Source organism: Podarcis bocagei (genome assembly GCF_964188305.1).
Source record: "Podarcis bocagei genome assembly, chromosome: Z".
Taxonomy (NCBI): Eukaryota; Metazoa; Chordata; class Lepidosauria; order Squamata; family Lacertidae; genus Podarcis; species Podarcis bocagei.
The window spans coordinates 16,851,060-16,877,413 of record NC_138140.1 but is presented as its reverse complement, the minus strand read 5'-3'; the positions used below and the strand labels follow the sequence as shown (position 1 = coordinate 16,877,413).

Below are 26,354 nucleotides of genomic sequence, written 5' to 3'. Positions count from 1 at the left end.
CATGCGTTAACGATATCACAGGCACTAGCCAGTAGGTGCCTGCATAGTCATCTCTCCTCCTGCCCCTGGTTTGAACTGATCAAAGCCACCCTGAACTGATTTCAGAGCTCACCCTGGGTCAGAAACAAATGTATGCTTGTACTGTGAATGCCAGGAGGGGTTTTCCAAACCACACCTTCCATTCCTGTCTTCACTCCCAAATTTCTTGGGCCTAGGTGATTTGCATCCAGTGTTGCTAACTGCTAACACTCATATCTCTCCCCTCTCTCTCTCTCTCTCTCTCTCTCTCTCTCTCTCTCTCTCTTACAGAACCAGGCACCCCCTGGCCTTTACAAAAGGACAAGAGACCCTGCTACAGCCCCAGACACTCCAGACATCTTAGAGATTGAATTCAAGAAGGGTAAGGACAGTCTTTTTGCAATGCTGCATTGCGGCCACATTCGGAAGAGTGAGTACAGTTCTGGTCACAACATCTAAAACAGGGGTCAGCAAACTTTTTCAGCAGGGGGCCGGTCAACTGTCACTCAGACCTTGTGGGGGGCCGGACTATATTTTGGAAAAAAATAATGAATGAATTCCTATGCCCCACAAATAACCCAGAGATGCATTTTGAATAAAAGCACACATTCTACTCATGTAAGAACACACTGATTCCCAGAATATCCGCGGGCTGGATTTAGAAGGTGTTTGGGCCAGATCTGGCCCCCTGGCCTTAGTTTGTCTACCCATGATCTAAAATAAAAATGTGTTGTAGGCTTGGAAATGGTGCAGAAAAGGACACTCTAAATCGGGGGTGCCCAAACTTTTTTCAAAGAACATGCATGAGAGCTGACCAAAGTTGTTGAGTTTTTTTTAGTATTGAAGTTGCTGAGTTTTTACCCCAGGGCATATACTGCCACGGGGGCCAGATTACATTGACTGGTACACCGGATTAGGCCTCCAAAACGGACTTTGGACATGCCTGCTCTAAATAGTCAGGGGGCTTGGAGCAAGCTTTGAGGTTAGGCTTTGGTGCTTTTTAGTAGAGTTTGTTAACATATCCATCCAAAGGCCATCAAACAGAGTAATCAGATGATGGGAAATCAAGCTTTGGTTGATCTACTGATTAAGAACCTAAGAGACTGTTGGATCAGGCCAGTGGCCCACCTGGTCCAGCATCTTGTTCTTACAGTGGCCAACCTGATGCCTCTTCTGAGAAAACTCAAAACAGGACCGGAGCCCAAGGGCACTATCTCTTCCTGTGGTTTCCAACAACTGGATCAGAAGCATTACTTCAGAGCAGAGCCTTTGTGGCTACTAGCCATTGATAGCCTTCTCCTTCATGAATTTGTCTCTTAAGACTATCCAAGTTGGTGGCCTTTACTGCCTCCTGTGGGAGTGAATTCCAGAGTTACTATGTGCTGCATGAAAACCCCTTTTCTTTTATCTGCCCTGAATCTTCCAACATTCAGCTTCATTGGATATCCACAACTTCTAGTGTTATGAGGGAGAAAAATGCTTTTCTGTATCCATTTTCTCCATGCCATGCATAATTTTATCATTGTCTATCATGCTGCCTTTTTTCTAGACTAATAATAATAATAATCCCCAAAGCTCCAACCTTTCCTCATAGGAGAATTGCTTCAGTCCCTTGATAATTTCCTATTCTTCAATATCCTTTCTGAGGTGAGGTGACCAGAATTATACACAGTATTCAAAACACTTTCACACCATAGATTTTTATAAAGGCATTATATCCACATTTTAATTTTCAATTCCTTTCCTAACGATCCCTAGCATGAAATTTCCCTTTTCCACAGCCACTGTGTACTGGGCCTACATTTTCATAGAGCGATCCACTACAACGCCAAGGTACAATATAGTTAATAGCCTGATCAAAGCACAAATAAATTAACCAGTAGGGAAAGCGAAGGCCCATCAATGGATTCTCCCTCTATCACCATGTGTCCACCCAGCATCCCTACTGGACGACACAGAGTGATGCAGTGAGGTTTAATAACTCACTCTGTGTTTTGAGAGAAAGGCATGCTCTGGCACCCACAGAAACCCACACGCACCCACATGCTACCCTCCTTTCGCCTGCAAACACATCCTTGTTTTACCCCCTAGTTAATTTATTTGAAGTTCTAATCTAATTATTAACTATTTTAAAAGGGATAAGCAGCTTTCCTGGACAATGCCCGCACTCCTCCAGGCAGGCCACGTCCGAACGCTGTCCGAAAAGGCTACAATAGACCGAGAAAGACGATGGCGAGGAGGTGCCGACGGCTGTGCTGACCAGAAAGAGATTTAGGGTTCATTATCGCCGGGGCTTACATTTAATAGTCATTTACAGCCGAATTCATAAACCCTCCAGTCTCCTAGCCCACTTTTTCTTTCCTGTGTATGTGTGTGTAAGGCGCAGGGGGAACAACAAAAAAATAAAATATATAAATGGGTTTAGAATGGAGACGCTGACAGGCAGCCTTCACCACACAGCGGGCCTTTTGTAATAAAGACTAGAAAGGAAGCTATTGAATCCTGATTAGTGACTGATAAAGCTCTATATGGTAATGAGGAGGGCAGATGGAAGAGAGATTAGCCTCTGAACAGGCTCACCGGCCTCCCCCCACTGCCAAGTTTCCCCCTATTTTTCTTTTATGGGTCTCCCACCCTCTTCTCCACCTCCCCACACATCTCCCCTGTGTCCTGCTTCCGTATACATTTATTGCTCATTTCATACTGGGGGGGGGGGAGAGAAGAAAAGAGCGGTTTCTTTCTCTTTCAGTCACCACCTTGGGCTCTTCATGTCTTTCCCTCATGCTCTTAAAAAGAACAGAAAATAATATTTCTTTCTGTTTTGGTTGCCACACCTCTGGGCTTCCCACTCTCGGGGTTCCCGCCACTTCCCCTCACTGTCACCCTCTTAAAAATAAAATGAAAGTAAGTGTATTCTTGAATTCCCTGAGAAACTTCTCGGTCTTTGGCCACAAACAGTCCTAAGTCAAGCTCCCTATTTATTCCTGTCAGGGGGATAACTGGGGACATGTGCGGCATTTGTCCGCCAAATGGATGTTAACAGGGGCCGTGCGCTGTGTTTTCACTTGTGCCTCAGTTTTCCCGTCCTTTCTCCTCCTCCTCCTTTTTTAATTGTGGGGTGGGGGTGTAGAGTTTGTCCGCCGGGGCCGAGTCTCGGTGGCTGGTGGAACAGAAGGTGCGACGGGCTGAGACAATGAGGGAGCGTGAAATTTAATTAGTCGAGGCCTTACCCGCAATTTCAAGCTCCTCAAAAAAAAAAAAGTGGGGGGGAATAGACGGGCGGGTGGGAAGGGGCAGTTGTATGTGGGAGGGGGGAAACTTTTATTGCCTTAAAAAAAAATAACCCACCTCTTTTCTCTCAGGGCTTTTTTTCGGCCTCGTATTGTGTGAGGGTTCACCCGACCCCGCTTTTTAAAGGGGGAAAAAAACACCAGAGCCTTCTGAGCGGAGCAGCTTAGCCATGCCTTTTTAAGAAGTTATTTAGAGTTCATATCTGTCACATCTATTTAACACGTCCAGGGTGATGTTTTAAAGAGGCGCTCTTGACATTAATAAGGGGATTTCAAAGTCCAGTTCCCCTGTTACCCTCCCTGCCCGTCTGTTTCCTGTGCCGACTTTCTCTCCCCCACCCCGTCCATCTCCATGTCCCTTTTCTCTTGCCTGACAGGTGTCCCCATCAAGGTCACCAATGTCGAATACGGCACTGCTCACCATTCGTCCCTCGAGCTCTTCGTTTACCTGAATGAAATTGCGTAAGTTTCCCCGTCTGTGTTGGCCCCATGGAAGGATGAAGGGAGAGTGAAATTCATTTTGGTTCATGTTTAACATCAGACCTACCATAATTTGCGCTTTCTGGAACGATACATGAACCACAAACGCAGCCATCCTCTGAAATTTGCCCTTCTCCCAATTTTGCACCATGGTTCTCCAGCCAATTAATGTGCCCCAAAATGCATCAAATAGGATAAAGCGTGTGTAAGAAAAGGAACATATTTACTGAAGATAACATACAAAAATGCATTATATTACCCAGATTAAAATGTCAAAACGCAATATTTAAAACAGTTTAAAAGACCTTACAATCACAAAAATAAGCTGGGTCCAATATATATATATACCTCATATAAGGCAGTGTTCCTGTGAGAAAGAGGGAGAGGAAATATACATGTCCCTCCTTGTCCTTCTTGTTTATTACCTGCCCTTCACCATAAAGACCTAGGGTGGGTTACAGCCATTTAAAGCACATGTAAGTTCGAAACAACTTGCAATCATAGAAATACAGTGGGCCCTAAAAATATACACCTCAGGTGCCAAAGGCTAGGATGAAGAGGTGTGTCTTTAGCATTCACTGGAAGCTGTATAGTGAAAGTGCCCGACACATCTCTGTGGGGAAGGAGCTCCACAACTTAGGGGCTGCCACAGAGAAGGCCCTCTCCTGGGTGTCTGAGGGTGGTGGAACAACCAAGAGGTCCCCCTCTGCCAGTCTTGGCACCTGGGATGTTATGTAGGGAAGGAGGTGACCTTTCAGGTATATGGGGCCTGAGTTGTTTAGGGCTTTCAAAACACTAATGTAAACACTTTGAATTGGGTTTGGAAACAAACTGGCAACCAGTGCAGCTGATTTAAAATGGGAGGAGGGGTATGTGGGTTCTAAATTTAACCCCATCCACTGAACCTGGCACCAGCTGAAGTGTTGGAGTCATTTTCCAGGGCAGCTCCACACAGAGCACATTGCAGTAATCCAATTTGGAAGTTTCTAGAGCATGGAGTACAGTGGCTAAGTCATCTGTCCAAAAGGGGTCAAAACCCTTGTACCCAGCCATCCTGTGAGAGACCTTTGCCCTTTCCCATCATCCTTTGCTTCTAGTGCTTTGCACTTCCTTGCCTGCAGGTTTAGAAAAACATAGAACCATGGGATTTTTTAGAGTTGGAAGGGACCCCAAGGGTCATCTATTCCAACCACCTGCAATGCAGGAATCTCAAACAGATCATACATAGCAGCTGGCCATCCAACCTCTTCTTATACACCTCCAAGGAAAGAGAGTCCAGCATGTATTATGGGAGTCTGTTCCATGCCTGTGAGCATTGACTCTCGCCTCCTTCCTCTCCACAGTGCCAAGCATGGTGTTGGGCGCATTGACATCGTGGAGAACCGGTTCATCGGAATGAAGTCTCGAGGTAAGCATTGTTCTTTCTGGACTTGCAAAGCTGCAGCTAAACCCAGACCTGACACACTAATTTGAGCTCCCTATATCAGAAGGGAAGGGGGCTCCCTACTATGTTGGCTTGCCTGGATGTCAGGATCATGTGTGGAGGCCCTGCTGGTGGTGACACTGTACTTTGAGGCCCACGGATTGTGGTGTATGGGAGTGCCTTATTGGTGGTAGGCCCAAGAAGTGCCCACTCTCTGGAGGTGGGCCTAGCAACATTGCTGTACTCCTTGTTGATTAGTCATGCACCTCTTTGAGATGCACCTCTTTGCCTAAGTTTTTGGAAGCGGTTGAGTTGTTTAAATCTGGTTGGAGATCTGGCCCTTTGGGACCAAAAGGTTCCCTACTCCTTGCCTAATTATTGGGCTGGTGTTGGCTATAATCCAGTAACACGCAAGCTGTACTTCCATTTCTTCCTTTCCTGAACCTTGGAAAGGACCATAGCTTAGTGACAGAGCATCTGTCTTGCAAGCAGAAGGTCTGAAGTTCAATCCCCAGCATCTCCAGGTAGGATTGAGAGAGATCTCCTGCCTGAAACCTTGGTGAGCTGCTGCCTGTCAGTGTAGACAATATTGAGCTAGATGGTCTGACTCAGTATAATCAGCTTCCTGTGTTTCCCCCAGACAAGGGACAACGTCTAAACCTTCTTTTCTGAGGTCACTCAAAACTTGGATCAGTCTGTTCCAATCATTGCTCCTAATAGGTTGGAAACAGTATGGTGTGGTGGTTAGAGTGTTGGACTAGGACCTGTGATACCAGAGTTCAAATCTCCCACACTTGCCATTGAAGCTCAGCCTAACCTACCCCACTGGGTTGCTATGGGGATTAAATGAGGACTACGACCTGGGAGTCCAAGGTTCAAATCCCTGTTTGGCCGCGTAGCTCATTGGGTGTGACCTTGGGCCAGTCACTGCCTCTCAGCCTATAGTTTACCTCACAGGGCTGTTGTGGAGATTAATTGAGGAGGCGAAGAACCACATCTACCGCTTTGACCTCCGAGGAGATAAAAGGTGTTCTATAAATGCATTAAATAAATTTAATAAAAGTAATAAATAAATTGATAGCCTGGATAGCTCAATTGGTTAGAGCGTGGTGGTGATGATAATGCCAAGGTTGCAGGTACAAGCCTGATATAGGACAGCTGCATATTCCTGCACTGCAGGGGGTTGGGCTAGATGATCATCAGGGTCCCTTCCATCTCTATGATCCTATGATTCTAAAGAATTGCAGGTTGGGTGGTTGAAGGTATCATTGACTATGGTGTGAACGCTCACCCCAATATCAGCAACGGCGAATGGGCTTTGTGAGGGGCAGATGTTGAGTCATGCTTGCAGCTCAGGAAGTGCCATTCTTTCAGATCCTTCAGCTCCCTTGAAACAATTTCTCCCTTTCTCCTACCAAACTCCCCTCAGATCTCTAGGAGCGGCAGCAGGAATAGTGAATGGCATGTCTCTTTTATGTGGGTGACCTCTAGAGGTGAAGGTTTTCAGAGGAGAATGTTTCAGGATGAAAACTACTGATTTTGGCAGTAGGGATACATGCGTGTATGTGTATGTGTGTGCTTGGGGAGACGTCTGGTTTTCTCTTCTTCGTAAAACAACAACAACAACTCTTTTAAAAGATATGTTATTCAAACCTGTTGCTATTTCGACGCTGCTTTTTTTTTTGCCCCATCTGCATTGTGTACTTAAAGCACTGTGGTACCACTGTAAACAGCCATGTTGCTGAGTTGTTTAGTCGTGTCCAACTCTTTGTGACCCCATGGACCAGAGCACGCCAGGCACTCCTGTCTTCCACTGCCTCCCGCAGTTTGGTCAAACTCATGCTGGTAGCTTCGAGAACACTGTCCAACCATCTCGTCCTCTGTCGTCCCCTTCTCCTTGTGCCCTCCATCTTTCCCAACATCAGGGTCTTTTCCAGGGAGTCTTCTCTTCTCATGAGGTGGCCAAAGTATTGGAGCCTCAGCTTCAGATTCTGTTTAAACAGCCATGGCTCCCCCCAAAAATTCTGGGAACTGTACTTTGTTTAGGATGCTTGGAATTGTTAGGCGACAATCTATTCTCCTCTTGGAACTACAGTTCCCAGAGTTCTTTGGGAAGAGGGATTGACTGTTAAGTCAGCCTAGGAGGCAGAACATAGCCATCATGGCTTGTAGCCATTGATAGCCCTCTTCTCCATTAATTTGTCCAATCTTCTTTTAAAACTATCCAAGCTGGTGGCCATCACTGCCTCCTGCAGGAGCAAGTTCCATAATTTAACTATTTGCTGCATGTAGAAGTCCTCTCTATTATCTGTCCTGAATCTTCCAATATTCATCTTCATTGGATGCCCATGAGTTCTAGGGTCATGAGAGGAGGGGGGAAGAAACACAATTTTATTAACTTCTAACATGTCACCTCATTCTCCAAACTAAAAAGTCCCAAATGCTGCAAACTTTCTTTATAGGGGAGTTGTTCCTCCAGATCTCTGCCTCCCCAACTGTTTTCTCCCAGTTGGTTTGGATTTCCTCACACCAAGAATACTTCAAAAAGGATAGAGTAAAAGAAAACATGGATTGAAGAAGTGAAAAGTGTGGGAAGGCAGTGATTTGGAGGAGAGCCTCATATGGACCACAGAGACTTAGTGGAGGCCCATGAAGCTTTAACTGTCCACATTAAACAACAGAAACGTTTCAGTTCTTAGGAACTCTTGACATGAGTGCTAGGGGCTGCCAGAACCTCAGTTTCCTCTAAATCTTGCAGGATTTGTGACTTTTGCTTTGATATAAAAATATGTAGCATTTAGCTTTAGCCGGAAAAACAACCAATAATAAATTACATGTAACAAAATGCTTGGAGGTCCCAGAAAGATTTTAGGCCCCTTGGTGGGATTTTATCTCATAAACAACTAATGGGGATGCACAGGACTTTGTCTCCTCAGTACAATGTGAAATTTGGCTTACCTGATGCTCTTAAGTACTTTGGCAAGCTAATTCTCTTCCAGATATACTATGCTGCCATTTTGTAATTCTATTTACAGTGGTACCTCGCAAGACAAATGCCTCGCAAGACAAAAAACTCGCTAGACGAAAGGGTTTTTTGTTTTTTGAGCTGCTTCGCAAGACGGAAATGTCTTGCAAGTTTGTTTCCTTTTTCTTAACACCGTTAATACAGTTGCGACTTGACTTCGAGGAGCAACTCATAGAACGCGGTGTGGTAGCATTTTTTGAGGTTTTTAAAGACTTTGGTGATTTTTGAAGCTTTTCCAAAACTTTCCTGACACCGTGATTCGCAAGATGAAAAAGATCGCAAGACGACAAAACTCGCGGAACGAATTAATTTCGTCTTGCGAGGCACCACTGTATTTCTATTTTATTGATTTGTTTATGTCCATAAGTTACTATTTTTTTAATGGCAGTCTGGGTGAGGTCACTGTCGTACTATGGAACTCGTTCCCATAGGAAACAGAGATGACTTCCAACTTGGATAGCTTTAAAAAAGGATTAGACAAACACATGATGGGAGGAGAAAACTACCAATGGCTACCAGCAGTTAGATGTAGCAATGGATCTGAATACCAGTTCTGGAAAGCAAAGGAAGGGTGAATACTCTTGTTCTTGTGTCCTGCCTGTGGAATTCCCTTGAGGGTCTGTGGCTGGCTATTGAACTGGATGGATTCCCTTTGGCATGACCCAGCAGGCTCTTCTCGTGATTTCATGTATGGAAGGGGAGAGGTTTCGCCCTCCTTTCATGCTCCGGAGTGCGCTGGAGTTAGTGCCTCTGGTTACAGAGTGTCACAGGTGGATTGCTGTCAAGGCAGCCGAAACAGCTTTGCTGGAGGTAAACAGACAGCCGAGGTTACAAATTAGAAATTTTTAAGTAGCGGCAGCTGTCTTTTATACCCCCCCTCCTCCCATCACCCCCCCAATCCTCGTCCACTTTCACGGCAGCAATTACGGCGTGATTGAAATGCCGTGAGCCACGCATCGCTGACACCTCTGTCTTTTTCCTGTAAACATGGAGAGATGAAAATAGACACTTGGAGCGGCGGTGAGTGTCACTTTGAAGGTGGCTCTTGTCTCCTGTGTGGCGACGCAGGACGGGCTCCTGTCATTTTCCTCTCCCCCACGCACGGTGGATCGTACTTCGACTGTCAAGAAGAAAAAAACCCCAGCTTCCAGGCCTACAGTCTTTGTGGCTTCGGGTTCCTGTCACAAATCAAACAAAAACAAAAAAGAGAGAGAGAGAACTGGGGAGGCAGACAGACAGAAGAAAATAATCCATTTCTAACACTCCCTTTTTTCTTTCAGAGAAATGTGTGGGGCAATACGGAGGGGGAGGGCTGCCCAGGGAGGAGGAATGGGTGGATGAAAGCTTATATACACACACAGAGAAAACCAAGCTTTTTATCTGTCCAAATTAACTTTAACATCTTCTGAGGAAAGGAGAAGACAGATTAATTGGAGTGGATTAGGGTTACTGTGCAGATTTGGTGATATGAGGCTACCCTTGTCTTGCCACAGATATTTTTGTTTCTATGTTGTTGTTTCTTAAAAAGCCCTCTGTGGTGTATAGGGGTCAGCAAACTTTTTCAGCAGGGGGCTGGTCCACTGTCCCTCAGACCATGTGGGGGGCCAGACTATATTTTGGAGAAAAAATGAATGAATTCCTATGCCTCACAAATAACCCAGAGATGCATTTTAAATAAAAACACACAATCTACTCATGTAAAAACACCAGGCAGGCCCCACAAATAACCCAGAGATGCATTTTAAATAAAAGCAGGCGTTCTACTCATGTAAAAACATGCTGATTCCTGGACCATCCGCGGGCCGGATTTAGAAGGCGATTGGGCATCATCCGGCTCCCGGGCCTTAGTTTGCCTACCCATGGTGTAGAAGAACATTTTTATTCTGCTGCACACTCAAGGGATTAAGGAACAAGGATGGTCTCTCTCCCTCCCTCTCTCCCTCCCTCCCTCCCTCTCTTTCTCTCTCTCTCCATCCCCTCCACCACATTCCTCTCTTCCTTCACATTGCACCAGTGCAACTGTCTGCCATGTGTCCTTAGCCCTGTCACTTAACCACTCCCAAACATTGCAAGCTCACTTGGAATTGCAAATGCTGAGGGGAGAATTTGGAAACCTTCTAGTGGGATCCCTTTGACAGTGTGTGTCCACCTCCTTTCCACCCACTATTCCTTCCCATGGAGCTCCTCTTTAAGTGGCTCCCGGGGTTTCCACACTGCCCCCTCCATCCTCCCAGGATTAATATAATCTTGGGACCCTGGCCATTGCCATCATTGGATCAGACCAGTTCCTCCTAGCTCGGTGAGGCAGGGAAGTGGGATGTTTTTCAGCCTCTGGACCACATTCCCTTCTGGGCAACCTTTTGAGGGGTGCAGGCCAGTGGTGGGTAGAACCAGAGGCCTGAGTGGGTGAACCAATGGATGTAAATTTTGGCTTTGTACAGTAGGCTAGTTTGTAGACATGCTAACTCACCCTTTCCCTACGTTCCGTCAAGCCAACAAGAGGTGGGGTAAGAGTTCAGGGACACATTTCCATCCATCCAGGCAAATAACACCTGGAGGTGTGAAGCAGGGCCACTGAGGGGTGTGGCCTGGGGACACTTCCAAGGGCCAGGTAGAAACTCATGGAGGGCCACAATTGGCTCCTAGGCCTGAGGTTCCTCTGTCCTGCTGTAGAAACGTTCTTAGCTTCTTGGGCTGTGAAGATCTGTGAGCCAGAGTCTACAAACATCAAGACTTGATAGGTCCGGCTGGTTCCTCATCAAACCAACCTGTGAGACATGAAAGGTCTTTGATCTCCTGTCCATGGCATGAATTTCCTTTTCTCCTCTTTCTCTGTACATCAAAAGAGATACATCAAGGTGTCAGGCTTCCCCCAGTCTTTCTGGTTTGGCAAGATCATAACCCAGTGGCAGAGCATCTGCCTTGCATGCAGAAGGTCCCAGGTTCAATTCCCAGCATCTCCAAGTAGGGCTGGGATAGACCCCTACCGAAAATCCTGGAAAGCCACTGCCAGTCAGTGAGGAAAGTACTGAGTTAGATAGAAACTCTTCTGCTAGATGGGGGTAAAAGTGAACCAGGAGTAGAGCTGGGAGAGAAATGATTCAATTGATGTATAAAAGCAAAATTACCTAATTCACACTTTCTGAGACAAAATGCAAACTGAAATGCAGCCCTCCTTCAAGATTTGTCCGTCAGATACAGATAAAGGTGACCAAAATGATCAATGGGATGCAGCAACTCCTTTATGAGGAAAGAAAGGTTGCAGTATTTGGAACTTTTTGCTTTAGACAAAAGGCAAGTGAGAGATGACAGGATAGACATTTATAAAATGATGCAGGGCATGGAGAAGGTGATGGGGAGAGAGTTTTTATCCCCTTCTTATAATGCTACAAGTTGTAGAGATCCCATGGAGCTTTAAAGGCGAAAGATTTGTGTGGTCTGAAGAAAACCCAGAGTAGCCCATGAAGCTGACTGTTGGAAGATTCAGAACAGATAAAAGAAAATCCTTCTTCATGCAGCTCATAATTAAACTATGGAACTCGCTCCATAGAATGCCTTTCTCAAGGCTGTTATTTATGTACACTTTTGCCACTTGTAATTTTTTGCAAGCAACTCCCCCTTCCCCACGCAATGCATTTCCTTGCGTTATTTCCACACATTTATTCTATTTCATTCTGGTCATGGAACCTGCTTTGCATGGATGGATTTCAAAGGAAAGCTGTGTTTTATGCATCATCTTGCTACAACAGAACACAAGGTAAATCGCATGTTAAAATGTGGACTCCGAATGGACATTCTCCCATATCCCCTAAACTGAATTAAGCTTGGAGATGAGGAACAAATTGCGGCGGGGACAGTCTGGGTTGGCAGCCCCCAAGTGAAGGTAGATTAAAACTACCGTCCCCCCACCTTCTCAGGTACCCTCCATTTTTTGTCACAGCTGAGATGGGAGAGGGGCTTTCACTTCTTCTTCGGTGGAACCATGTTGCGGGGCGGGGGGAGCGAGGGGGAAGGTTTTCTTCCAAACCCCCACGACTTTGCCCCGCGTGGCTTGTTTAATTACAGGTTTTCAGGCACAGACCGGTGGGCTTGCTTCAGTGGGGGGAGTCGCCTCCAAAACCCTGTCATTTAGCCTCGTTGGAGTGCCTCTTCAAAGAAGGGAATCTAGAAATTTTCTCCGCAAGGTGCGGAGTGGACTGTCTCGGCCTCAGCATGACTATAATGACACATGCATTTTACGGCAAGCTGAGAGTGAATGGAGCCAGGACTGCGGCTCCTTCTGTCAGCCAAATCATTATTTTTTGTCATTTCCTGACAGTTTGGGTCTCATTCATTCCTCTCCCCCTCCCCCTTCTTCTCTTCTCCCCCCATCTTCTTTCTTTCTTTCTCCCCCTGCCTCATGGAAATGGCTAGGTATCTACGAGACTCCGGCGGGGACCATACTGTACCATGCTCATTTAGACATTGAGGCCTTCACCATGGACCGGGAAGTGAGGAGAATCAAGCAAGCGTTGGCCTTGAAATTTGCTGAGCTGGTGTACAATGGTATGTAGCAACAAACAAACAAACAAAATCATTTTCCTTCCAAGAGTGCCTCTCTCTGTTTTTCATTTATGCTTTGGTATAAAGCAACAGAGGAAGTCTGCATCTTAGATGTCGCTCGCTACCATTGCTTATTCCTTGTAGTTTAGGGGTGGCTCAGTTGCCCAGACAAATTTAACCTAGTTCTCTCCTCCACACACACACACACACACACACACACACACACACACACACACAGTTGAAGGTATAAGCAACTGTCAGTCCACACTTTCATGTTACATCTTTCTTTCCAGATTTCATATGAAATACGGAAATTGCAGGCCCATAACATTTGTTCCATTAACTAGTTGGACAGGGGGAGACTCACAAATTTAATCTGCTAAGGTTAACATCATATTTCAGTTGTTTTAATTTTCCCTGGGACCTTAAGGTGAAGGGCAGATAATAAATGGTAACAAAAGCAACAACATAACAATAAGTCAGTTTAAAAACAAACAAACAAGAAATTAAAAAATATAAGTAATCATAACATATATGGAGTGCTTGGGGGGTACTCAAAGGTATGTTGTACTGGCCCCTTTTTCTCTCGAAGAAAAGCACTGGTTAAAAATGTGGCGCTTACTGTAACAACTTCATGGTGAGTACCAGCACCCGTTTAACTAGAAGAAACGCACTGTATATATCTTTATATGTGTGTTTGTGTGTGTATTACAAAGGATTCTAAAAACCAAAGAAGGCAATCACCATCTTTGTATTTAACTGTTTGCTAATTCTTTTTTTGGGTTTTTTACCCTGACTTTCAATGAAATGTTTTCAAGGAGGCTATTTGAGGAGGGTGTATCACAAAGTGTACAGGAAGAAGAAAAAAGGGGGAAACCAGAAAATTTTAAAAAGAGGCGTTTCTCCTTCTCTACCTCCCATAGAAGGGGATGCCTCTTCTCATGATGATGTGCCTCATGTTCAGATATCTGAGCATGTGACAAAAGCATGCTTTTTGCTAACTCTTCTTTTTATCCAACATCTGCAAGTGCAATACTGATGGAACAATTCACAATCAGACTGTGATTTCAGTGATTGGCTAACAGCCTTGTAAACCTTCCTATCTGCAATATGGTGCCATGTCTGAATCTGTGGCCTCCCAAAGCCCTCTCCTGACACAGCCAGTGACCAAGTTATGAAATAGATAATTCCCAGCCACAAGTCACCAGCTGGAGAACAAAGTCATAATTCCCCACCTGGGATGGTTGAGGGATTCAATTTTGATGTGAATGGGCCTGATCCATGCTTCTTCAACTAATGTGAAGATTGGAATGCAAAGCTCCTTTTGCAGGGCTCTGAATCTTGCAATGCAGTCCTTGGCTTAAAACACACACAAAAGGACCAAAATGTGTTAAAATCCTTATTCTGGGGGATAAGATGAATCTAGAAATGCATACATTGAGACATTAACATTTTGTGCTAATCATTTGGTGTTAAATATGAATTTAGGTAAGTGCCTGGATCTTGGGGTCTGCAGATATCTTGGAAGTGCTCACTGCACCTCTCCTGTTAAGCATTTGCAAATATTCTATCCCTTTCAAGGGAAACAGCTTTAGATTTGAGCACCATCAGTAACTGATGTAGTTCCTGAGTCTCTGTGTGTAATTGACACACTTGCTATTGTTACATTCCACCCCTATCTTCTCCAGCAGTGTAGGATTCCAGGGGTTGCAGGTGCATTTTACCCAGAGCTCGTGTTTCCTTTCAGATAATGAGGCACAGCAGAGACTGTGGTGTCTTTATGATATATGGTTTATTCACACATATATACAACCTGAACCTAGATGAAGTGTTTGCAGAGCATTCACTTCCCAAGAGGCCCTAGCCTCCTCCATAAGCACAGCATTGGATTCAAAGAACAGCTGAAAACCATGCTCTCTGTCTCCTTTTTATCAGCTTGCCACTATCAGCCCCACCTTTCTCTGCTTTCCAAACTGCTTGCAAACCTAACATTCTCCTCCTGTTTGCTTACATCACCCCCCTGAAATCCTAAACTACTTTGGTCTCTGCCCACCAGCACACAGCTGGAGGAGGGGCTCCTCTCCTCCTTGTCTGCAGTCTTCGATCTCTTTTGGTGGTTTCCTTGACCTTACTCTGCTTCGTTCCTTAAGAAACAAAACTCTGACATCCCAACACATCTGGAACTCTCTGTCTGGTCCTCTGACCTCTCCCTAGGCCACAATCCCACCAGCTCTGCTTTGTGCCTACCTCACGTGTTTTTAGCTTGGCTAGAAGGTGTGTCCTGCCTTTAGCTTGCTGGATGGAGGAGAGAGAGTTGTGTGTATAGAAACTAGCCTGCTATACAAAGGTAAAGAGTTGTCACCAGTCCCAGTCCTATTCAGACACATTGAATTTGCTAGGCATAACTAAGTTGCATGACAGTCCAAGGGCCTGATCTATGTTGAACTCAATTGGAGACAACCCAAAATCGACATCCCATTGCTCCACCCAGTTTTGTCTCTGACCCCCTGCCATAGGCACCTGTCCCTCAAGTGGCTGCAGGGAAGGGAATGTGGCCCTCAAGCAAAAAAGTTGATTTCTCTTGAGCTTAGATGGCTATAGGGAGTGGTTCTCATCTGGTGACATAGCAGCTCCAGCATGTTTTTCATACAGGTTTTTTTAAAAATAAATAAATACAGTTTTTCAAAACAAGTGAAACAATGAAATTTCAGTAAAAGTTTGAAAACAATTATTTCAAACATTTTTTAAAAAAATAACTAAAATAACTGATAAGCTAAAAACCACATCAAAATGCCTATCAGCATTCTACATATCTGGAGAGGCTTGCCTAAATAAAAATGTTTTTAGCAGGTGTTGGAAAGACTAAAGTGAAGGCACCTGTCTTGTGCCAATAGGCAGGGAGTTCCAAAGGTTGTGTGCTGCTATGCTAATAGATCAATTTATTGGAAATGCAGAATGAGTGTTATGGAGCCCCAATATCTTTGTCTGTTCCACAGATCCAAACTGCCCCCTTTGAAGAAAGCTGAGGATAATCAGAGGCCATTCCAACAGTAGTAAAGTGCTTGGCTTCCTTCCGTTAGAACACTACCCCTTTAAACTGTGAGCAGCTCTGCTTGAGAGATGAGACTCTAGCATCAAGCCTGCATGAGACCATAGGGCTGTAGTTGAGCTGGATCAGTATCTGCCTTCCCTGGCAGCTCTCTGGGTTCCCAAAAACCTGATTCCCCTCCTGTAGTCTTGCTTTCTTGGAAACTAGCAAGCACTCTGTGAGTGGAACATGTTTGCTCTTGCTGCTGGACAGCTCCCTGCTGACGCTTCATCTCCCCCAGGTCTTTCCAAGTTCCCTGCAGTAGGGAAGGAAGTCCTGAGGCTTTCCCAATGCTGATTGGACTCCAGCTCCCATCAGCTCCTGCAGCCAATGTGGTCAGGGATGATAGGAGTTGTAGTTGAGTAACAAATGGAGGGGCCACAGGCCCTTCCCTGCAGGCTGAAAGCATGGCTAATGTAGGCCCATTAATTTAAGAATATAATAAGAGCGCTGCTGGATTGGGCCAATGGCCCATCTAGTTTAGCATCCTATTCTCACAGTAGCCAACCAGATGTCTGTGGGAAACCTGCAAGCAGAACCCACAAGAGAACTCCTTGTGTTTTCCAGCAACTGGTATTCAAAAGCATTGCTGCAGCCTAAAGTCCTGGAGGCAGAGCATAGCCATTGTGGCTAGTAGCCCTGGACAGCCTTATCCTCCTCCTTGAATTTGTCCAACCCTCTTTTAAAGCCATTCAAGTTGGTGGCTATCACCACTCCCTGCAGAAGCAAGTTTGATAGTTTACATAACTCTTTGCTGTGTGGAGAATGACTTCCTTGTATTTGTCCTGAATCTTCCAACATTCATCTCTGTTGGATGTCTACAAGTTTTAGGTGGAATCTATGTATTTTTTTTAAAAAAAAAAATATTAAAATGCTGTGAAAATGCTTTTTTTAAAAAAAGTTTTGTAAAATGCATTGAATTTGGCATAGCTCACTGTTTCCATCTAGTGTCACATTTGTATATTGCCCTTTACAAGACATTTAAAATGTTTTATTGGAGCTGTGTAGCTGAGTCCTTAATGTTAGGAGGGAGGGTGAAAACCTTTTCTTTGTTCACTTTCTCTATGCCATACATCACTTATATAAACAGCTTTTATGTTACCTCTAACTTGCCTTTTCTCTAAACTAAAAAAGTCCGAAATGCTACATCCTTTTCTCATAGGGGAATTGCTCCATCCCATTGATCATTTCCCTTGCCCTTTTCTGACCCTTTTTTTCAATGGGTGTGCTGTGAGTAGGACTTAGTTCAATCAACCCAAGTTTTTTTAGAAGTACTATAAAATTTGGTGCACTGGGGGAGATGCTTGGTTGGAAATAATCTAGATAGGATTTTTAAGAAGCAGATTTTGTTGTTGCTGCAGCAAAATATTGTTGGATCTTTGTGGTTTAATTTGTCCCTCCTTTCCTTCTTGAAGGAAACCTGCTATGTGATGCTGAGCCCACACTGGGGCACTGTGCATCCCCCTTTCCCCCTCACTCCCCATGATTGAGGATCTGGTCATCTTTTGTATGAGCAAACCATGGGAAATGGCAGGTGAAATTTCTGGTTTGCAAAGGTAGCTCTGAGAAGGCTTTTTTTGGGTGTGTGTGAGGGAGAGTGGTAGTGGGGAGAAAAGGAGACTGTTACCTCTGACATTTCAATCAGTCCTGTGGTCAGCAGGGCCAGCTATTACAGAATTGCTGCAATTTGGAGGGTGAAAAGAAGGAGGGGCAGAAAGAACGGCTGTGCTGGAGGCTGGAGGCTGTGACATTCCAGATGGGGGCTGGCATGGGAAGCCCCTCCATTATGAGAGGGTCTGGGTGGTAGAACTATGTTTATTTGCCCTTCTTCAGTCTGTTTCCCAGATTTAAAGAAAAAATACGCAGGAAGCTGCCTTAAACAGAGCCAGACCAGCGGTCCATCTAGCTCAATGTTGTCTGCACTGACTAGCAGAAGCTCCTCAGGGTTTAAGGCAGGAGCCTCACCCCAGTCCGGCCTGGAGATGTTAAGGATTCAGCCTGCAGCCTTCTCGCAAGCAAAGCATGCACTGTGTCACTGAGCTGTGGTCCTTCACGTAAAAAGCTTCCAGTCCTCATTGTTCTAAACAGAGGGCTGAATTAAATAGGAACATAGAGAACTGTCTTACTCAGGGCTGTGCTTTCTAGGCACAGGTCTGAGATCACTAGGTCTGTGTTCAAGCAGCTTTTTGTGGGTTGTTGTTTTGTCCCATAACATTCTACTGCCATGGTCAGAGGCAGTAATAGTTCTGAATGCCAGTTGCTGGAAACCACAGGAGGGGGAAGGCTGTTGTGCTTGAGTCCTGCTTGTGGTTCCCCACAAACATCTGAGTAGCTAGTGTGAGAACAGAACACTGTGCTAGATGGGTTGTTGGCTTGATCCAGCAGGCTCTTTATTTTCTTAAGAAGTCTCTTGGAGAACATTTGACACAGAACAGGTCCTATCGTTTGCAGCTTGCCCTGAGCTTTTGCAACAGGGTGGGAACATACCTCCGGAGAATCAAAGTTGAGTGCCAGCATACAACACCTCTTCTTTTAAATAAAAAAAGCCATTTAAGTTTTTATTTTTAATTTTTAAAAACCCAACCCTCACAGCTGTGCCCACTCCGGGCTTATGATGTTTTCCATTCTAAGAACAGAAACCATTTGCAAGATGATAAATAAACCATTTAGGCAAAGAGAAGAATACATATTTTTTTTAAAAAAAGCATTTTCTTTCCTAAAAAAAAATTAAAATAAACACAGGCCAAATAACAATATTGCAGATCACAGAGGACTCCACTCAGCAGAGGGAACCTGCTGGAGGCCAGGCTTTCATGCCCCTGTCTTCCTTAAACACCTAATTATTGTAACTAGTCTCTCTGAATTTAAGGCAATTAGCGGTTGTCATTTCCCTCCCCCCCCCGCAAAATCCCCCTCCCCTGCTCCCCATCATGCTGTGGGAAAGGTGGCACGGCAAATGCGAGAGACTTCCCCCGTTTTGTTCTCTCTCGCTGCCAGGTAGAAGCCAGGTGTTGGAAATCTTGCCATCTCTCCCACGGTCCCTCCACTGCGAGGATTAGGAGTGGAATTACTCTTACAAAGTGAGAAGGTGACTAAGAAAGGGGGCAGTGTCCCGTTGAATAGGAAATTTGCTTTGAAGGGGCAGGTGGGGGGAAGGAATAGTGGATGGAGAAAAAGGGAGAAGGGTGTTTTAAGGAAGTGATTATGTTAAACTGGGGGTGGGGTGGAAGATTTTAGGCCCAAGGGCCTCTTTGACTTCCAGAGAGCTTTCCACGGGCCATGTGCTGGCGCTGGGCAGGGCCAGAGGCAAAAACAAGTGAAACAATTTTGATTTCATATATAACAACAAAATAATAGTGTGGCAGCACCTACGAAAGGCAGGATATTAATACGTTTAATAGTAATCATAATGATTAATTTACCTGCAAGGTCACCTTAGCTCACCTCTACCCAGTCAGCTACTTCAATCAGTGGAACTGGAACTTTTCCAGGTGCCTCATAATGCCCATTCTGCATCTGTAAGAGATCAATCTTTTAGCCTGATGGCATCTGCCCTTTGGATCTCTCTGCCTTTTGACATCAGGCAGCATACCCTCAAACATTTCCCCGAATGCATAGTATTCTATGCTTATCTATCTGGATAATAAAATAATCCTGTGTCTGAGGTTTGCATTTCAGTGAGTAGGTGTGGGCTTGCATAATGAACTTTTGTGCTCTTAGAAAGGAAGCCTAGTCTTCCTGCCCACATGCTAGATTTCTAGGGGCAGGGATTTATTTAAATGACTACACCAGAGTATTCCATGGTGCAAATCCCTTCTTGCAGTTGCAGTTCTGTGTTAACCCAGGCACAGGTTGACCACCTTTGATTCAATGCAATTATAAAAGCAATTACAGTGCGACCTAGGCAAACATGTTTTGCTCACTGCATCAGCACTTGTGGCCAGCTGCGAATGAAAAGCAGAGGGCGGCGGTGGCGGTGAGGGAGCCACCTGTGTGTAAGCGAGAGTGCAAAGGGATTAAAGGGATAAACTGTTCTGATCACCAAAAACAGTGAAATAGGATAGTTCTTTCATCCTCTGTCTGTTCCTCTGGCAGTGTTATGGACTAATTGGCAGCAGGAGTAGCAACTAATCCAGGGCAGTGTCCAGGAAGAGGACTGTCTTTACCATTAAGAAAATGGACTGGTCCTACCGTTGATGAGAGAGAAATTCCTGCAAGAAAGCTTGGAGAGCTTTGTGTAGTCAGTGCAGACAATTATGAGCTAGCTAGATAGACCAGTGGCCTGAATCAGGATAAGGTACCTTCTTGTGTCCTGTGTTTCCCAGAGCCTGAACTCCCTCCCACCAGAGGGCTGGTGACAATGGCAAGGAGGCAGCTCAGGGTAGACAGATGCCCCCTCAGCCATGATCTGTAGGGAAAGGTGAGACTGTCCCCCCCTTGCTTGAGTGACGGCATGAGGTTACTTGATATATGAAAGAGATGGGGAAGGGAGTCCACCTGGGACAGATGGGTCCTGATCTCCAACCCGATAAAGACCCCTGAGCTCTGAAGAGAACCCTCTGTGAAAAGTTCACTTGCTCCAAAAGGCCTTATCTCTTCAGAGTCAGGAAGCCCAATTATCATGTTCAGTTTTGCCTCCAAGACAGCAGAAGCACGACAGATTGGAAGGGGGGGGGGTCGGGGATAGCACCACCAAGGGATTCTGTTTCAAAGGTAACTTCTTGATGGCGGAGGAAGAGTCTGTGTCTGTGGTTGGGACTGAGGAACAAATATTTGGCGCAACTGCATTTGGGAAACTGTGTACAGTTCTGGTCACCTCACCTCTGGAAGGATATTGTAGAATATGGAAATGTTCAGAAAAGAGCAACCAACATGATCAAGGCGGGATGGAGTGACTCCCCTTATGAAGAATGGTTGCAGCATTTGAGATTTTTTTTACTTTAGGCAAAAGTGGCTTAACAGTCAATCTCTCTTCCCAAGGAATTCTGGGAATTGGAGCTCTGTGAGGGCCTCCTAACACCTCTCAGCATCCTTAACAAATTACATTTCCCAGGATTCCTTGGGGGGAGCCATGACTCTTTACATTTTAAGCATTTTCATTCCGCTCTGAGCAGGCATGGCTTTCCCACAAAGAATTGTGGGGTCTGGAGTATTTTTTATTAGTTTGTATATATTAGTATTGTTAATTGTTTAAATTATTTTTATTATGTATTTTATGCTTTTATATTGTAACTTTGTGTTTGTGAACTTCCCTGAGACCTACTGGTATAGGGTGGTATACAAATTTTAATTTTAATAATAATAATAATAATAATAATAATAATAATAATAATAATAATACAGTGGTACCTCGCAAGACGAATGCCTCGCAAGACGGAAAACTCGCTAGACGAAAGGGTTTTTTGTTTTTTGAGCTGCTTCGCAAGACGATTTTCCCTATGGGCTTGCTTCGCAAGACGAAAACGTCTTGCAAGTTTGTTTCCTTTTTCTTAACACCATTAATACAGTTGTGACTTAACTTCGAGGAGCAACTCATAGAACATGGTGTGGTAGCCTTTTTTGAGGTTTTTAAAGACTTTGGTGATTTTTGAAGCTTTTCCAAAACTTTCCTGACACCGTGCTTCGCAAGACGAAAAAAACCGCAAGACGACAAAACTCGCGGAACGAATTAATTTCGTCTTGCGAGGCACCACTGTAGTAGTAATAATAATAATAATAATAATAATAATAAGCGTTGTTAGGAGATCCCTCTTCCCCGCACATTTCCCAGAGTTTCTTGTGAAGAAGGAGTGATTGCTAAATCACTCTGGGAAGGGAATAGGGGTCTCCCAGCAATGCCCAGCACCCAGGATTCTTTGGGGAAATTCATGCCTGTTCAAAGTCCTGTGAATAGAAAGCACAGGTCCGAGTGGTTTTCTACTTGACCCATGCTTTCTAGGCATGGGTCTGAGTGGTTTTCCCCTTGCCCTGCTCCTTTCCCATGGAAAACTTGCTCTTTTAGTGCTAAATCAGAGCAAACATCCATCCAGAGAAAATCCAAATTACCATTTGCTCTGATTGAGTGCTAAAGAGTGGTTTCCACGGGGAAATATGGCTTGAGAAGGCTTTGTTTCCTGTCTTCCTATTCCAATCCTTGATCGTCTCCAGCTCTTGGTCCAAATTCTGTCCAAGCTGCTCCTGTTCCTCTTGTGAGATTGAATTTGTTGCTGGTGCTCCTGTTCCCCTGTGTAGGCAGGAAGCCTTGCCCGTGGAAATGCATACCCACCTGAATGCTTTCTGCCATCTGTTCCAGGCACTGCAGCTGCCTGGTTTCAGGTGATTCCCCCCAGATGGTCTTTGGTAATGTTACATGTATATTATTGCCGATTACCAAGATTCTGCCTCTTTGTCATGTTCCAACAGTGACCTGCAAGGGTTTTGGAAATGTTGGGAGAGACAGAAGGTGTCTCCATTACTTTGGCATTCCTCATTTCTTTCCTGAATGCGATTGGTGGAGTTGGGAGCAACTCAATGCTCCCAATTTCAGAAGCTGAGGCAAAGGTTTTGGAGATTGGTGAAGAAAGATGGATGGGGGTGGGGTGAAGAGTGGAAAAGATGGGGGCAACAGAAACTGCTGACCACTGCCCTATGTGGCAAGTTGCATCACTGCAGCTTGTCACGTGAAGAGCTGGGAACGACTGGCTCCCTTCTGGCAAGCCTTATCACTGCAGTTTCTCAGCAAAGAACGTTACTGGCTGACTTCACTGAGGTTGGCTATTGAGGTTGGCTATATGAGGTTGGCTAGGCAGGGAGAATTAACAGGGTTTCTTGCCTCAGTGGCAATTCCTGACAAGCTTTATTTGACTTCAAGCATGTGTGTTGTTATGCATTCAGTGGTCTGTGTTTGCCTGAGCTTGACTCAGGACTAAGGATTCTGAGCTCCTGTGTTCTGATTCAATACATGTTGTCCAATCACAGAACGTTTCAGGATTTTGGCCTCTGCCATTGGCTCTTGAACTCTTGAGTCATGATTCGCAGTATGGAAGTGTAGACAGCCAATCTCATTGGGAGTGGCCCAGGCTTTCAGAAATGTATATAAGTAGTTGCTTTGCCTCTATTTCCCAGTTATGTAGTTCAGTAAAGGTTCTTGATGCTATCTCTGTGTCTTGCCTCATGGGAACCCACCTACACTTCATGTGTCTAACATTGCTCATCAGATCCTTCAGTTGTGGTTGCTTTTCAGTCCTGACCTCTGGTTCTCAGCTCTTGACTTCTTCCCACCATCCAGCACTGGCAGGATGTCTAGACCCTCCCTATGTTCCCTAAATCCATGCCTAGCTTCCCTGCATTATGAGTAGTTACCACTGGTGGACATAGATTCTTGCATTGCAGGGGGTTCTATGATCTAAAGTTCTGTGGGTCTAATTGTTTTTACTCAAGGAGTGAGAGCAGAGGTAGAATACCTCTGTCCTGCCTGGGGGCCAAATGTGGTTCTGCATATCTCTTTATCTGGCCCTCATGACTCTCCCCAGGCCACACTTTTTCAGGCCACACCCTTCACTGGCTCTGGTCTACAACCTTCTGGTGTTTCACTAGGGAAGCTGCAGCAATGCAGCACACCACACGTGGCAGTGGTCAGCAGTTTCTTGCTGGAATGTGTCCTTGAACTGTGATAATGCCTCTTGCTCTTTTTGGATGGAGAGGGTGTGTTTTGAGATATAGAAATTATAAACTTTTGTATGGCTGGAATACCACCCATTGTAAAGAAGTGTCATATATGTTCCTCTGTCTCCAGGGCTGTCAGAAACCCTGGAAAGCAACTGCCAGTCCATGTAGATAATACTGTGCTTGATGGACCGGTGGTCTGACTCAGAAAAAGGCAGTTTCCTATGTGATCAACAAGGGTGAAGTCCTATGTTATCTGTGTAGCTCAGCAACCTATGGAGGGCCAGAGCTTGAAGTTGGGCCACCTTATTTAAGGTAGTAAAGGAAGCCAAGCCCTCCACACACAACCTGAAGTGTTCGCTTCCATGGGAACATGAGGCTAGCATAGGATGCAGACAGTATCCAACGCAAGCAGAGGGCAGGTGACACTAGGACCTTGGACAGCTCCATTGGTGCTGAAGATGTTTCTCTGCTGGGAGCTAATATCAACTGAAACTTTATGTGGATTGATCAGATCTTGAGTGTGATAAGCTGCCTTGTGCAGGAGGAGGTGACTAGGTCATAAAAGCCAATGAAGCTGAGTATCGGAAGACTCGGGACAGATAGAAGGAAGGACTTCTTCACACAGCACATGGTTAAGCTGTGGAACTCACTCCAACAGGAGGCAGTGGTGGCCACCAACTTGGATGGCTTTAAGAGAGGATTAGACAAATTCATGGAGGGTGCAATTGGTATCTAAAAGCCACCATGGCCATGCTCTGCTTCCACAGCTGAAGGCAGCAGTGCTAGTTGGCCACTGTGAGAGCAGGACGCTGAACTAGATGGGCCACTGGACTGATCCAGCAGACTCTTCTTACATTCTTATGTTCTTATGAAGGTGCCACTGATGACTTTCAACCTGTCTGTTCTCCTTTTCTGCTGCAGGTTTCTGGTACAGCCCAGAGTGTGACTACATCCGCCACTGCATTGTCCAGTCCCAAGAACTTGTGGAAGGGACGGTACAGGTCTCTGTCCTGAAAGGCAAGGTCTACATTTTGGGAAGGGAGTCCACACAGTCCTTGTACAATGAGGAGCTAGTGAGGTAAGCATGCTGAGGGTGACCAGTGTGTCTCAAATCCTCAGCGAATTAGGGACTTTGCTTGCACGTGAACAAGGCCAGTAGTGGGTCCAACGATTTCTGCATTTGGGCATGTTAAAGATTGTTTGATTTCATTCAAAATGTTATTTTCTCCACTAAATCCAGAGAAAAGGAAACTTACTTAATTACATAAACAAAAAAACAAAAAATGGAAAAACATAAAGTATGGTAAAACATTTAAGAATGAATTCAAAGCAGTGTAAATCCACAATATGTTACTCATATGGTATTTAAAACCATTTTTACAGTTGCAAAACAAAAGAAATGTCACCTGAAATTGAAAAAAAATGATAAAGCATAGCCCCGGAACCTAGATTCTAATGAGAGGGGTGGGACTGTTTTGATTCACACAATGTGGCTGTATCTGGTTAAATCTGAGACATCTGCAACCGAATACCAGACTCTGCATTAAGATGAGAGTTGTATTTTGTTTTAGTAGCCACATAGGTAGAGAACCCTGATTCACATAACTAAATTGTTGCAAAGGGCAGGATTATTTTTGCTTTATCTGATGAAACTTTAAATTCGTCTTTTAGCTGACCCCAAAATTCTGATAGTGACTTCTTAGTTTCAAAATTATCTTTTATCACAGAACCTGATGTCAAATTGATCAAGCACTCTTACTGTTGCAGTGACAGACATACTGGCTTTTCTGACACAGCAGAGTATGTGTTTACAACCCAAAAGTTTTATTTAATTTTTTCATGGAGTACTTCCAGAAAATAACAGTTGAAACTATTGAGCAAACTTAGCAGGTGAATGTGAAACTCATTTAAGATTCCTCCAGGCATGTCAGAATCTAGTTCTTCTCTAAATTCTTTTACCATTTGGAAGCTGTCTAGATTTCAAATTTTCATTGATTCTGCCCAAAACTTGATTTGCTTTTAAAGGCTTGTACAGTGGTACCTCCGGTTGTGGATGAGATTCGTTCTGGAGCTCTGGTCAGATCCCAAGGTTTCTGCAACCAGAGGTGCCTGTTCTGCGCATGCGCGCGGCACAATAGAGTTCTTCTGAGCATGCACACAGCACGGTAGAGTGCTACTGTGCATGTGTGTGCAGCGAAACCCGGAAATATACTTATGGGTTTGCCGTGTGCATATCTCAAAGGATATGTTACAAGAGGGGCACATAGGTAGAGGTATCACTGTACTTTATCACTAGCATTAAAAAAAAAAAAGTTACTGCTTTTCGTTGACGTGAGAGACTTAAGTCATTAACTTTTTTACATAAAAAAATCTGTTAAATATGCCAATTTTATGAGCCAATGCTCCTCACACAACCTGTCTCCCAAAGCAAAGTGATCATCTGACTTTGAAATGAGAAACTTCAGCCCTCATTTCAAAGAGTTGAGTCAAAGTTTTGCTGTGAGAAAGCTACCTTCTGTGTGAAGAAGTAAAGATGTGTGCAGACTCCCCATGTCACCACACAACATTTTGAATAGTCTTGTATTCTTAGGTCATGGTTTGATAAAATTAATTACTTCCATGTTCGTTATCCCATGGGATACCCCTCAATGTGAAAAATTCATCTATTAAGTTGAAAAATTTCAACTTAGTCAGTAAGGCTTGCAGAGAAGCAGATTCTCTTGAAAAAGACTTCAAGTAATGGTAGTGCACAAATACTGTTGGAATTGTTAACACGGCCACATCCATTGAGTCATCCATTTGAAGCTAAAATTCAGTGCATTTTATTTGTGAGAGTAAAGT

At 44.6% G+C, this 26,354-nt stretch overlaps 1 protein-coding gene across 1 annotated transcript in view; it reads left to right on the top strand.

Moving 5' to 3' along the window:
- ASS1 (argininosuccinate synthase 1) overlaps positions 1 to 26,354 on the top strand; it is an 81,617-nt gene that overhangs the window by 44,888 nt on the left and 10,375 nt on the right. The window contains exons 9-13 of the mRNA XM_081179510.1: positions 310 to 400; positions 3,686 to 3,770; positions 5,132 to 5,196; positions 12,650 to 12,781; positions 24,435 to 24,591. Of these exons, the coding sequence (XP_081035636.1) occupies positions 310 to 400; positions 3,686 to 3,770; positions 5,132 to 5,196; positions 12,650 to 12,781; positions 24,435 to 24,591 (530 nt within the window). The remainder of the gene's footprint in view (positions 1 to 309; positions 401 to 3,685; positions 3,771 to 5,131; positions 5,197 to 12,649; positions 12,782 to 24,434; positions 24,592 to 26,354) is intronic.